General features: G+C 38.2%; 1 protein-coding gene across 1 annotated transcript; it reads right to left on the reverse strand.

Annotated features, from left to right (window-relative positions):
* Positions 1-453: 453 nt before the first annotated feature.
* Positions 454-9988, reverse strand: LOC122839394 (lanC-like protein 3). The gene is made up of 5 exons (XM_044130915.1): positions 7466-9988; positions 5510-5633; positions 3473-3670; positions 3195-3402; positions 454-1336 (listed from the first exon to the last, which is right to left on the reverse strand). Exons 1-5 carry the CDS (start codon positions 7997-7999, stop codon positions 1177-1179), a joined length of 1224 nt encoding a protein of 407 aa, XP_043986850.1. The 5' UTR covers positions 8000-9988; the 3' UTR covers positions 454-1176.
* Between the last annotated feature and the right edge of the window lie 3137 nt (positions 9989-13125).

The following is a 13125-nucleotide window of genomic DNA, read 5'->3' on the forward strand; positions in this document are numbered from 1 at the left end:
ACAAAGGGAAACTGTTACAACAATGAACAGATATTAATCTCAACATTTACCAGCTGTACCTCTAGCATATATCAGTAACTCTGAAAGCTTGGTGTCATTAAACCACTTTTTTATTCATTAAATATTTAAGGTTTTGACAACAGCAAATTGAGAGATTATGTCCCTAAAGACTTAAATTAACTGCATTGCGTGATGCTTAGCTGGTGTATACTTCAAAGGCATTATGTGACTCATGTTTTTTTATATATATATATTTGAGCGTATGCGTGACTTAGTTGTGATTTCATTTACTTTAGACTGTCGGTAGTGCACATGTTTATCTCTGTCCTGAGATTAAGGGTACACACACTTTAAATTTTTCTTTTCCTTTTTAGTTAAAACTCTGAATGGGGTTTTGAAAGATAATTACAAGAGACAATAATAATTATTAAAAATGTTATTGGGGTTTTTGAGTGGTTTTCAGCTGAGTAGTTTATTAATAGCCTAGCTAGTGCTATCGTTGTAGTGGCTAGCAATTTACCAGCAATTTTATGCCACCAGGAGCAACGGAAATGTTTTATCACTGACAGAGACGCCTTAGGAATAAAAACAAATAGCTTTTGTTTCTGTTTATATGCAAACTTGCGTTAGCGCTGCAGCTGTGCTAGCCACTAACTACCGTTCCTTTAGCAAAATGTACATGCTGCTGGTGTTTACGGATTGATTTAATTGTTTTTTTCACTCATGTAAATATGTTTAATAATATATTTTGCAGCTATACATTTTTCAGAACATTTGAACTATATTTACTCACAAATTGAGCAAATTTGTTTTCTTTTATGCACGTTAGCTGCTGTTATTTTTTAATGCTAAAGCAAACCTGAGGAGATTCTATTAGACTCTGTGGATAAGGGAAATCCAAAGGAAACTTATAAATATGTATCTCAGGTTTAAGTGGCTGTGAGGCCTCATTTTAGCTGACTGAAGTGAAACAGAAAATGTTAGTGGTGATTCTGATAAAGCCTGCAAGGTGTACGTCCACGCAAAGCAAAAACTTTCTCTGCTACTGCATCAAATGTTTTATTCCAACTGAAACCCACTCACACACTGTCCTTGTTTTACAGTGCATGTTACTGCGTCAAGTGTAAAAATGCTAACTTTTGTTCTGGTCAGGAAACAGTGCGATGCTGGATCCGTTCACACAAACACGCTGAACAGAGGGAACTCTGACTGGTCTGGTTGCAGGAGATCGACCAGGAAGCAAACGGTCCCGGAAAGGCCCTCGAACAGGCTGTAGATGCTGGTGACCGAGAGGGAGCCCGCCTTAAACTCCTCGGTGAAGATAAACTCTGAAAACCTGTGGGACAAAGAGAAGAACACAGAAAGAGATGGATGATGAAATGATGAGTAATATAAGTGTCTTTCAGATTTACTTTACCAGGGAAAACAAACACAAGAACACTTTTTTCATAGTAAATATACATTCTAATTGATCCTACTGACATGAAATGTAAACCACAATACCACGTGTTCCTCACACACAAGGAAAACGACACAAATTAGTTTAAATACTATGGGTAAAAAGTGGAGGAAGTACACATGAATAAAAGGAGATACAAAAAGTCACAGGAAGCCAAGAAAATCAATGAAATCTGTCTATATTTAGACAGTGATCCAGCTGGTGTTTTTCTAACAGATGACCTACAAAAAGATTTCTCCTCACCAGGAATAACACAAAACATATCGGTATGGCTAAATATGAAGAGCTATTTCTTTTTTGTGTGTTTGTTTTTCTGCCCTCCAGCGGGTCTTTTGTGGGCTCTAGTGTCCCTTATAGAAAAGTAGGCTGACAGGAAAGGGGAAAGATATGCGGCAAATTTCACCGGGTCCGGGAATCAAACCTGTGACGGCCGCGTCGAGGACTCAAGGCCACCAAATGTGGGTCATGCTATCCCCTACTCCACCACAGCACGCCCCATAAAGAGCTATTTCAAGACCTTTGCAGCCTTGTTGAAAACCATGCTGATGGCATTGGTTACAGAAATATTTGGTAAACTCTGAGTGTTGCAGAGTGAAATATTAAAGCCAGAATCCAGAAGTGTTCTTCTTTTATACGTACTATTTTCTCACAGAGGAGTCAAAGGAAAAATCCGACAAGTTGTCCATCACCTGACAACCAAACACAGGCAACCTCAGACAAATTTCAAATTAGAATTGGTTAATAATTGATATGCTCGACCACAATAACCTCCATGACACTGCTGCTGAAGAAAGAATCAATTTCAAACTCATTTAGAGTGTTTGGACAACCTACTGAGAATATAGTGTGACAGAACCAGAATTTACTTCTTTAGCTATCACTGCACTTTAGGACAAAGAGAAACATTATCTAAAATATCCACAGTTCAGTTCCGAGGTGGACGGATCATAGTGAGAGGCTGTTATTAAGCATTTTGGTCTTGGCAGACTTTGTGAGACTGAAGGAAGCATAAATAGATAATCTTAAAATGAAACAAGGGCTTAAATTCAAGAGCAAAGCTACAGAAATTGGAATGAATGGAGATAAAATTGACTCCAACATCGTTTAAGAAACAGACAATTTGAACGGTAGAAGAATGCTCAAACTCACTCTTGAGCAGTGAATTTGGAAATGTTTTGGTGTCATCAACAAATTTAAGTTATAGTGCTCATCTCCACCCATCATCGTGTGATAGATAGATTGGCAGTAAATGAAATTTAAGGAAATGTATTTGATTTTTTATTTTTACAAACTACCACTGACACATTATTGTCTTTACAGCAAACAGTTTTGTTTGAACACATAAAAAAAATCAGATGGAAAAGTAAAGATCTGTTAAACTGATTTGACTAAGATGTTGAGACTACTCCTAATTATATGCATTTCATTTTCTGGACATTGGAGATTTATATAAAATTTTAACTTATATATGTAATTACATATATATATATATAATACATAATTATGTGATTTTAAAACCTTCAGTTCATTAATCTGTGTTGTGAAAACTAAAATGAAAGCCAGGGAAAAAGAAAGTTTTGCTATTTTGCACTATGAGTTGAAATGTGGTACAATCAGTTCCCAACATATTGGAGAAATAAATTTTACTGGCAACTTGGGACACGACTCATGAATTTCTGATATTTCTAGCCTGTAGACTTCACACCAGTGGGAAAGAGGAGAAACGATTGCTTGCCTTTGGGCACGGTAGAGGTATTTGGAATTGCCTGTGAGGCGATAAAGCAGGAGGAAGACATAAGCGCTGCCTGCAACCCCGTGACAAATGCCAGGTCCTTTCTTCAGCAGGCCTTTCTGCCAAACGAGCTCCCCACTGCGGATGCACGTGTCCAGATACTGTGGCTTCTTATTGATCAGATAGGCTTTTGCGAAAAGATACGCCACGCCTGCAGGATGAAGTGGAAACATTATAGTAACAGGGAATGTGATACTGGGCATCAGTACCAGTGGTTGTACCTGGGGCGCCGTGGCACCAGTGCACCAGCTCGTTTTCCCTCTCGATGATTGCTCCCAGCTCTGCCGGCCAGTTGCAGTTCTGCTCCTGAGTCATGAGGAAGTCAATGCTCTGCCACACCAGGTCCTTCTCCGGCCCGCTGAGGACATCCTGGTAGCTGAGCAGCATCTGCAGCACTGAAGAGAGGCCGTGGGCTGCACCTGACAGGAAGCAGGGCGAGGAGCGGGTCAAAAACATTCGCCAAACAAAACCAGCCATGCAGGCCGACGCCATGCCGGGCAAACAAACAGGCACAACCCTGAAAGATACGAGCAAAAACAGACTGCATGGAGGCTTCCCTTTGGCTCTTGTGATTCACTGACCTTGCTCTACCTGGCTGCAAAGAAAGAACTTTGAAGAGTGAAACACGTCTGGCTTTGACGTCAAAAACAGGAGGTACCACATACAAACTGACTGAAGGTGAAAAGAACCAAAGCACTAAAAATGTCAACTAGTAAAGGGAGAGTACTTGACACAACATCTTCAGTAGACAAAGTGTATTTGTTTGATATTTCAAGTTTGTACTCACAATTAATTATACAATTATGCCCAGAATTATTTATAAATATGGTGGTGGATTTTTATTTTTTCTCAAAAATTAGCTTTTTTTGAACAGCAGTTTGACAGGAAGACAGAAGGGGAAAACATGCAGCAAATGCTCTGTGTTGTTGTCTAAAAAAAACCATTTTCATTGTGACTCCAAGCAGTTTAATGGGCAAATTTACCACAGTGTTTAGCAAGTACACACGGCTAATTGACTGAAGTTATATAGTTATAATAGCATTTATTTTCAGTATAGATCAGCCTTACTTTTCCTTACTCATTTTTTTTCTTTAATCAACAGCGCTAAGTATAAAAATCAAATATTGCTGACCTACAAACTGCGACAACCATCTGAGCCAAAACAAATCACTCCCCCATGCTAAATCAGAACAGACCGGTGAGAAGTGGATCTAATTCATGTGAATCCCAAAGTCATCAGGACCACTAAATGCATGCAGGGTAACCACAGCTCTCTGGGAAACGTCAAACGCTACAATCTTCTTTCATATCTGAGACTTCGCAGTAAACAGTGAGCAAATGTTTTAGGGCAGGCAAAGTTTAACTCATGCAGATCTTTAAAAACTTTTATTTTTTCTTAACTCTGTTATCTTCCATCGGCGCTGAAACCATGCAGAGGTGACCAGCAGGGCTATGCTTACGACGAACTCTGTGCTGGCCTGAAAGTTACTGAGGATCTCCAGCCCTGATGCTTCTCTTCATCGGATGCAGTCAAGAAAAGCACAGTTAGCTTCATACATGTTAGCACAACAACTCTGGAGCCAGAGAGAGATCCAGACTAAGTCATGTGTAAAATATTTGGACACCCTTCTTATAACACATTTGGACATTTGATACCAATTTTAACTTTATTTGTTGACCAGAAAACGACTAGAGATGTGCAACTTTCTTAGAAAATATTTGCTCTAAAACATTTAGGCAAAATGGCAGAATGTAGAAAAAGAACCAAACTTCTAGAAAAATGTTGTTCTTTATATGAATCAAAAAAGTTATTATTTGTAGACCAGACCAGACGACGTGTTTAGCATAAACCAAATACACCTTTCCAGGAAAACAACGTAATTCCAAGCTATGGAGGATGGAAGAATCATGGTTTGGTGACACATTCACTATCATACAATCTACCATCGATTGAGGAAAATGTGAGACCATCTATAAAAAAATAAAACTGCACCAGAACAGCACCCTGTTTAAGTCAGAGTCCAGATACTGTGTAACCAGATCAGGCTGAAAAACCTTTCAAACCTTTACGCAGTCCTAATGGATTAAACAATTGGGACTGTTCAAAGTTTTCACTGTTGATCCTGATAAGTAGATCATCTGAGGATCGTTTTAAAAACAAAAAAACTGCACGAAACCCTGATGACTTTGGAGGAACAATATAAAGAAACGAGGGATGATTTGAGAATTTTGCACAGTGCTGTTCCAGATATTCTTACCAAGATATTCTGTTCCATAGTATGAATACATCAGAAGGAAAGGCTTCCTCTTCCTCCTGGCGTATTGTTTTCCTGACTCGATGATGGCTTGGCAAATAGATTTGATCTGATCTTTGCTCAAGATCTGTAAAATGAAAAACACTTAAGTTATCTGCATAACAAAGACATCTTTAATAATTTGCTGGATTAATTTGTATTCAAAATCTGTAAAAGGACTAAAAATGTTTTGTTTTCTTTCTGCCAGCAAACCACAGAATGCAATGTGACTTTCTGAGACACAAGAGTGATTAATAAAACAGACTGAAGTCAAATTTGGTCTGGGAGAGATGCACCATTACTGACTCATAGTTTGCTGGTAAGGCCAGAAACAAAAGAGCGCCTGAGGTCACCTGAGGTAGCAAACTGTCAAGGATGTCAAAGGTATACTATGTCTTGTAGTGTCAGGCTGGAGGGGGAGTAAAAGAGGTGATACAGCCTCTTCCTCGTCTCTCTGTTCACGCGTTTGTGTTTATCTTGTTGGGAATTTTGGTGTGATGATGTGAAAAAGTCACACAAAAAGGAACAACTGTGAGACGGGGTGTTATAAACTGCTGTCTGTTTTATACTAATGCAGAGCATCCAGTCACTCTATGAATGAGACAAATGCACATACACTGATGTCACAAAGTGTCTTATGGACTCATCTTAAAGCTTAAACTTGAATATTTTGGTTTTAGTCATTTTCTTGTTTAAAAACTGAAAATCACAACCAAGAAACTGCATCTAGAAGGATCCCCAGATTGTATGACTGTGATTAATTACAGCTTTATTTTACTCTAGAATGCAGCATCATTTACAAATATTGCATTAATTGAGATCATTCATTACATCAGGTATCTATTATGTCAGCAACAAAGGTCATGTAAGTCATTTGAGACCATTTATCTCACTCTTCAGCCACAAGAGACTTTGTGTCACATTGTCCACCTGTGCAGTGCCATAATAACTCAGAACAAGTAAACAAATGTAGCACAATGTTGTAAAAGATACATGACCATCAAAAGGCATTTGCCAACTTATGAATTTCTTCTTTCGTCTTCACGTTTCCCATTTAAATTTAATTCAAATTTAAAAATATGTAACTGATCCCAAAGGGGAATATAACATTTAAAGGGAGTCGACCTATTATGCAAAATTCTCTTTTTGCACAATTTAGTATTTGGGTCCATTTGGGTGTCTTCTGTTTCTATATGTTAACGTTGTTTTTGTGTGGAAAATTGTGTTTCACAGCATTGACACTGCTTTTTCTGCAATCACAGATTATGACACATGGGTTGAATTTGTCCGTATTGCCTCATCAGGTCATTTGGAAGAGGATAAATTAAAATCATTTTACAATTGTCTTTATTTGAAAGAGTGACAAACTAAATCACATGACTTACACGACATAAATCATGTCACTCAAAGATGTGTGGTCGGCATCAAACCTAGAGCTGACCGTTGACATCCAGAAGCAAGAGAAATGACATGGTTGATTTAAATATACGCTTATAAAATGTTGTATCACTAATGTGCTGCAAACATTAATAATATAAAATGTTCTTGTCCCAAATGACGAGTTGGGGCAATTCGATCTTTATCCCAGGGACAGCCTGTTGTTTGTCAGAAAATTAATAACATCACAAACTGAAGATTCGTGTTAACATCCTTATTGCCATCTTTATAAAACACCACACTTTCAATTCATTAGACAGTTTTCTATTATTCTACTACAGCTTGAAGGAAATGATTTCTCATTTAAAAATATAATTCATAAACTTTTGATGGAATAAATTAAACAGCAAAAGCTGAGGTCGTCTATGTTTCCAGGTCTGCGTGTGATATTAGCGGTCAGTCACGGTGAAATAAGGCATATTAATAAGTTTATTATCAGGATTGCTTGGTGAAAATCGCGCCATCCCGGGGTGTCTGCCTCACCTCAAAGCCCAGCTTCTGCTTCAGGACCAGAGCGGCGCACAGGTAGCCCGCCCTCCCCACAAACAGCTCGTCCGAGCCGCACTCCAGGAAATTGATGGGCGCACACACCTCCCACAGGTTCCGAAACTTGGTCAGCGGCTTTACAAAATCCGCCAAGCCCAGGGACTTGTATATCATCGCGGCCACGGCGTAGATGCCCGCCCCGCCGAGCAGAAAGGCGGCTCGCATGTTTTGGTCAGGCTCCGCGTCCGCGTACCTCACCGAGACGTCGATGATCTGCTTGGCCGTCTTCAGGTAGACGTCCCGCTGCTCGGAGAACAGCGGACACTCGCTGACGTGGTACAGCATATAAGCGACTCCGGCTGGCCCGTCGTACAGCCCTCCATCGCAGTCGCTGATGTCGACCGGGATCTTTTTTAGGATCCTGTCAATTTTGGCAACGACGGCTGGGAGGACGGCCTCGGCGCTCTGGCCCGGCAGCAGCGCGCCTCCGTAGTCGGAGAAGCGGTTCGCGAAGCAGCGGGTGTTCTCCATCAGGCCCAGGTCGGGGTACCAGAAGCGGCACGGCCACGGAAAACAGGCAGGTCTGTGCTCCCTTCTCAAGGTATCCAAGGATGAGAGAAGAAAAACAGTTTGACTGCGCAGCAGGTCCCATCAGGCCGCAGCTGATTGGATGGGAGCAGTGATGGATGGATGATGGGACGTGCAGGTGGTCCGCCTCCAAGAGCTCCACCAACACACAGGTGGAGATGGAGATGGTTTACACGAAGCCATGTTTATTCGTGATACTTTGGAATATTCTGGAAGGAAAATGTGCATGTTTTTTCACATGTTTGCCGCATTTTAATTCTATTCCCCATTTACTCTGGTGCATCTAAATAAAATCCAGTGCAACCAGTTATCTCCAGACTGTCCATTTGCGAGTAATTAAAGTACTTAATTAAAACAAATCTAGCTGCTCAGTGAGGGCTGTGTAGATTTGTTTGAGAACATTAGTGAGCAAACAGCATGGAAATGAAGACTGTGGCACAACAGCATGTTTCGAAAGACAGAAATCCATCTACATTGATGGGTGAGGAGATTATTAAATAGAGGAACAGCAAGAAGACGAACAGTATCTCTGGAACAGAATATACTTCCTGATGGATTGAATTATGGATGTGAACTAGAGATCCGCAGCTCAGATGTGATCAGGGTAACTTCTGCTCTCTTGAAATCTGGCCTATACAGGAGAATAATACTAAGAAAGCAATCGACCACAAAGTCATTTGACGTCCTGATAGCAGTTTGTGACAAGGCTTACAGGAAGCAAAAACAAGTGGCTGAAGGTGACAGAAGGTGACAAAATGCCCCAAAGATGTTTGGACCATCTATCTATTATTAAAGCATGTTAATCTCTAAAGACAAATTTTATAGCGTATCAACCAAAAATCCTTTTAAAATCCTTTTGGTTAACTTTGCTTGTGCATTAAACACAATCTATTTTTAGAATATAATTTACCTTCATTGTAGATTTTCAGTATTTTTCTTTTCATCCCTTCTCTTTTTAGCATCTCACACTAATTCTGTTTTTAGATAAACACATTCTTTCTTTTTTAATTCAATTACAAGTTACTTGTGCATAATGCATTATTGACAGATAAATGATAGCTCTATGCTTTACTGTCCCCATATGGGAGATTTAACTTGGACACCGTGTACTAAAAATGATAAATTAAATACACTCCAAACAGCAATGTTGAACACTAGTACTACAATAAAATCTAAATACACATATTGATCAATAAAAACACATATTGCACATCCTTGCATATCCAACAAGTAAACAAACCAACAAATCAGACCAGAGCACTTAATGAAGCACTTAATATGATGAACTGTGGGTTTCCCTGGCAGCTGTTGTTGTCGTCCTGTTTTATCATCTGTTCGCCTTTTCATCTGTCTGAAACCTTTAGTCTGACTTTATTTTTCTACTGCAGCAGCTGGAGTATCCTCCAGCACTTTGTTCTCTATTGGATTCAACATAATTTACTTCTGCAGCCGTTTCAGTCAACCAATTTCATAGTCAAATGAGAGTTTGACAAAAGGAAGTGAAGATTTTTTTTTCTTATCTCTTTTTAGGTGTATGTATAGCAGATTTTAATTTCTACTTGTTTGTCAAGTAGTCTCCTATCTGCTGTTTTTCTCAGTAAAACTTTACTGTAACTTTTTAGTTGAGTTCTAAAGCCTTGAAATAGTCCATAAATTAAAACTTGTCCTTATTTAAACCACTCATGAATAATTTATTTTCACTAACCAGATTAAAAAAAAAAAAATCCCTGTGTATTTATTTTTAACTTGATGTTCTTTATCTGGTGTGTGTGTGTCAGCGAATAATTCTCCATTTGGTTTTGATCTATGCTGAAAGAGCCTGTTAATTTTGTTCTCATAAAAAATAAAATATTCAGTTTCAGTAGATCACCCTTTCATTATTTCTCATTTGTTGTTACAATATTCTCCTTTTTTAAGGTTTAATCTGTGTATATTTCCTGTTTTACAATATATATCTACGGTAACCTTAATCTTAAATCAGTCCATCAAAAATAATTATTTCCAGCAGGTGGCGCCAGAGGCCTACAGTCTCAACCAGCTACTGTCCATGGTGCTGAAGAAAAACTGCCGGTTTCTTTCTTAAAAGGCGCAGATATTGTTCTCATTGTGTGTGGTGGGTTACAGTCATATAAAACTATACTTTTGTGTAATTTGTTAGCTCTGAAAACTGCAAACACAAAACAATCTGAAAACAAAAGTAACCACAGAAAAATTAATCAGAAACATCAAATACAAGTTTTTATTAGAAGCAACCTTTCCCGCGTATTTCTGAAGCTGTATCAAAAAAGCTAACCTAACCTATTGAGTTTAATATTAAAAACAATAATAATAATTAATATGCTCAAGCTGGATAACGGAAACAGATCTGAAATGGCTGAGGTCATCCCCTCTTTTCCCACAATGTTAAAAGTTGAGTTGCTCTCCAGTTTAACTTGGTTTTGTTTCGTTTTGATCTGATCTCATTTACTCAGCCTTTGAAGTGAAGGATGCCTAGCTGAATTTTGAATAGTGAAGAGCACATTTCCTAAGCTCTTTCATCAAACTTATAAACAATAACAACCATTTAAAAAAGCAAGTAATATCCCAGATAAACAAGAGCAAACCGTTTTTAAGAGAAGGACAAGCAGATTGTTACTGTGCTGCTATTTAATTGGCCTCTATGTAATTGCACGTGATTGGATTAGAAGGCGTTGCCTTGATTGAAAGCAAATTTAGACCAAAATTTGATTCTAATTAGAAGTGCCAGGTATTTGAGCCTCATCATGTCCTTGCATTTGTGATATTAGTTATGAATTGGCTCGATATTAAAATAAAACTGATTGAAACTTGGTTTAAAATGAAACAACTGGACTGAATTTAGTTAGTTACCTTCTGAATTCAAACTAAACTGAATGAATTTATTCTGATCATATTCCTCTTGGATTTTTTTTTATGTAATTCTTGTAGCTGTGACTTCAACCAGTGAATCTACATTTGCATCTGTCACAAAATTAAATTGGAAGCAAAAATTAAGTTCGAGCTATTATAGAACATCTACTGTGGCATCCAAGGACCAGCTAGGCGACACATTAAGTTCCCAGACAAGATGTTCTCACCAAGGATGTAACCTAAATCTTAGATGACAGTGAGGCAAAAAATTGTGGAATAAAATAAGAGCTTCTCATCATAAATTTGCATTTTAATGAGATTGGATTTTAAACAGCCTTTTGTACTGATTACTAGAGCCTTGTTTCAAGTGTATTTGTGTCATTTTTGTCTGAAGGATTGAAATGACTTGTAGTTTTTAGACCTAATTTTTCTCCTGCTGCTGCCACCATGACACTTCTTTCAAGCATCAGAGGTTCTCTATATGTCATATTTATTAGAAGGTCCAGGTTTTCTCATAGCTACATTATCTGGTCTTTCTCATCCGATGTTTGTCTTTAATTAAAATTCTTTTTAAAAATTCAAGAAATTGTATGCTTCCCTGTTGTAATCACAGATTTTGATGCATTTTGTGTGATACACAAAAAAAATATACAGCTTAAAAAATGTGCAGGGGAAAAGCTGAAATATGAAAAGTGTGCCATGAAACTGTATTAAGCCAAAACCACTGTTTTGGTTATGGCAGCCTCAAATCTTTTGGCATGATGCTGCCACCACCATATCCCACCAGTTCATAGAGTTTTATGTAAAGACCTAAAGTTTCATTTTTCCCCTACATGTTGCAGCGTCGAGGCTCCCAGCTCCCTAATTTCATCAAATGCTTCATGTTTTCTGCTTCCCCATTGAGGTCAGACATGCGGAGTGATAAATAAAGCAAAAATAACTAAAAAAAATTTCTGTCAACTGCAAATCAACAAATATTCTCTTGTTGAAGGAGACAGACATCTCACGTATGCATCAGAACTTTGCCTCATTGTGCCATTTCCAACACAAATCTATCTGAGTCAAGGCTGTGATTGTAAGAGACGCTTTGAATATTTTAATTTGAAAGCAGCTTCTGTTTGAAAAGACACGGATACAAAAGGAGAGGATGAATGCCACGCTGATACAGAGGTGTCGGCAAAGGTTGCCGTGTGAATACTGAGGTAATTAATATTTCAAGGCTAAGTGCAATTTCTCAGCTCCAAAAATGTAACTTGAAGCAAAGCGATTTCAAGAAAGTTAAGACTTTTTAGGGTATTTATGAAAATGTGAGCAAGAGCTGCAGTTCTGGTTATTATTGAAAAAAAAAAAGAAAGCAGCAGTGGATCAGCATCTGTGTTTTTGAGTCGTGTCTCTGTTTATGTGTTTAGATAAAAGTCACCTTACAGTCTTACTTTAAAGCTGCTCTTTTCTCAGACTCAAATTACGGACAAGTTAGAAGATTTTATTTTTATTCCAAAATATTTTTCTTTTTTTGGCATTTTTGAGTAAAAGTTCTCAGATGCAGCCAACAGAAGAGTCGGGCAAATTAAAATAGTTGGAGTCATGCACGGACATGCGTGTTTTTTTTTCCGTTTTATCTGGAGAGATAAAAGAAAAGAAGGAGAAGAAAACTCAATTTGCATTTATATGAGAAAATGATGTGGGACTAAACTGGTCCCATCTAACGTTGCAGAAAATAAAGCCTGTACATTTCTCCAGCTTGATATGCAAGAGGCTTTAAAAAATGTGGGTGCAGATGAAAACATGGGAGGAGGAACCACAAAAAAAAAGACAGAAACGCCAAATGAAGATAATTCATTCAGGTATTTCAAAATCAACAATAGATAAACAGAGTCTGATGCCGCTGCCCAAATCTCCTTATTATTAAACACAGTGCATCTGTGTGTAACTTAATGCCAGTGTAAATTCAGCTGTTCTGGGAAAGAGGTTTGTTAGAGAACATTGGAGAAAACAGAGGAAGACAGAATAGAAGCCGGGAAAACGTTGTGGAGAAGCTTAAAGCAGAGTCAGGTTACAAAATAAAATCCAAAAACAAACGAGTGATGGAGCACTTTGGCCAAAATCTCTTGTTTTTATGTGCTATGTAAGTTTTATTTATTTATTTATTTTATTTCAAACACGATAGAAGTATAAAATCACACACATGAACAAGCAATGCA

Source organism: Gambusia affinis, linkage group LG11, assembly GCF_019740435.1.
Source record: "Gambusia affinis linkage group LG11, SWU_Gaff_1.0, whole genome shotgun sequence".
In the NCBI taxonomy this organism is placed as follows: Eukaryota; Metazoa; Chordata; class Actinopteri; order Cyprinodontiformes; family Poeciliidae; genus Gambusia; species Gambusia affinis.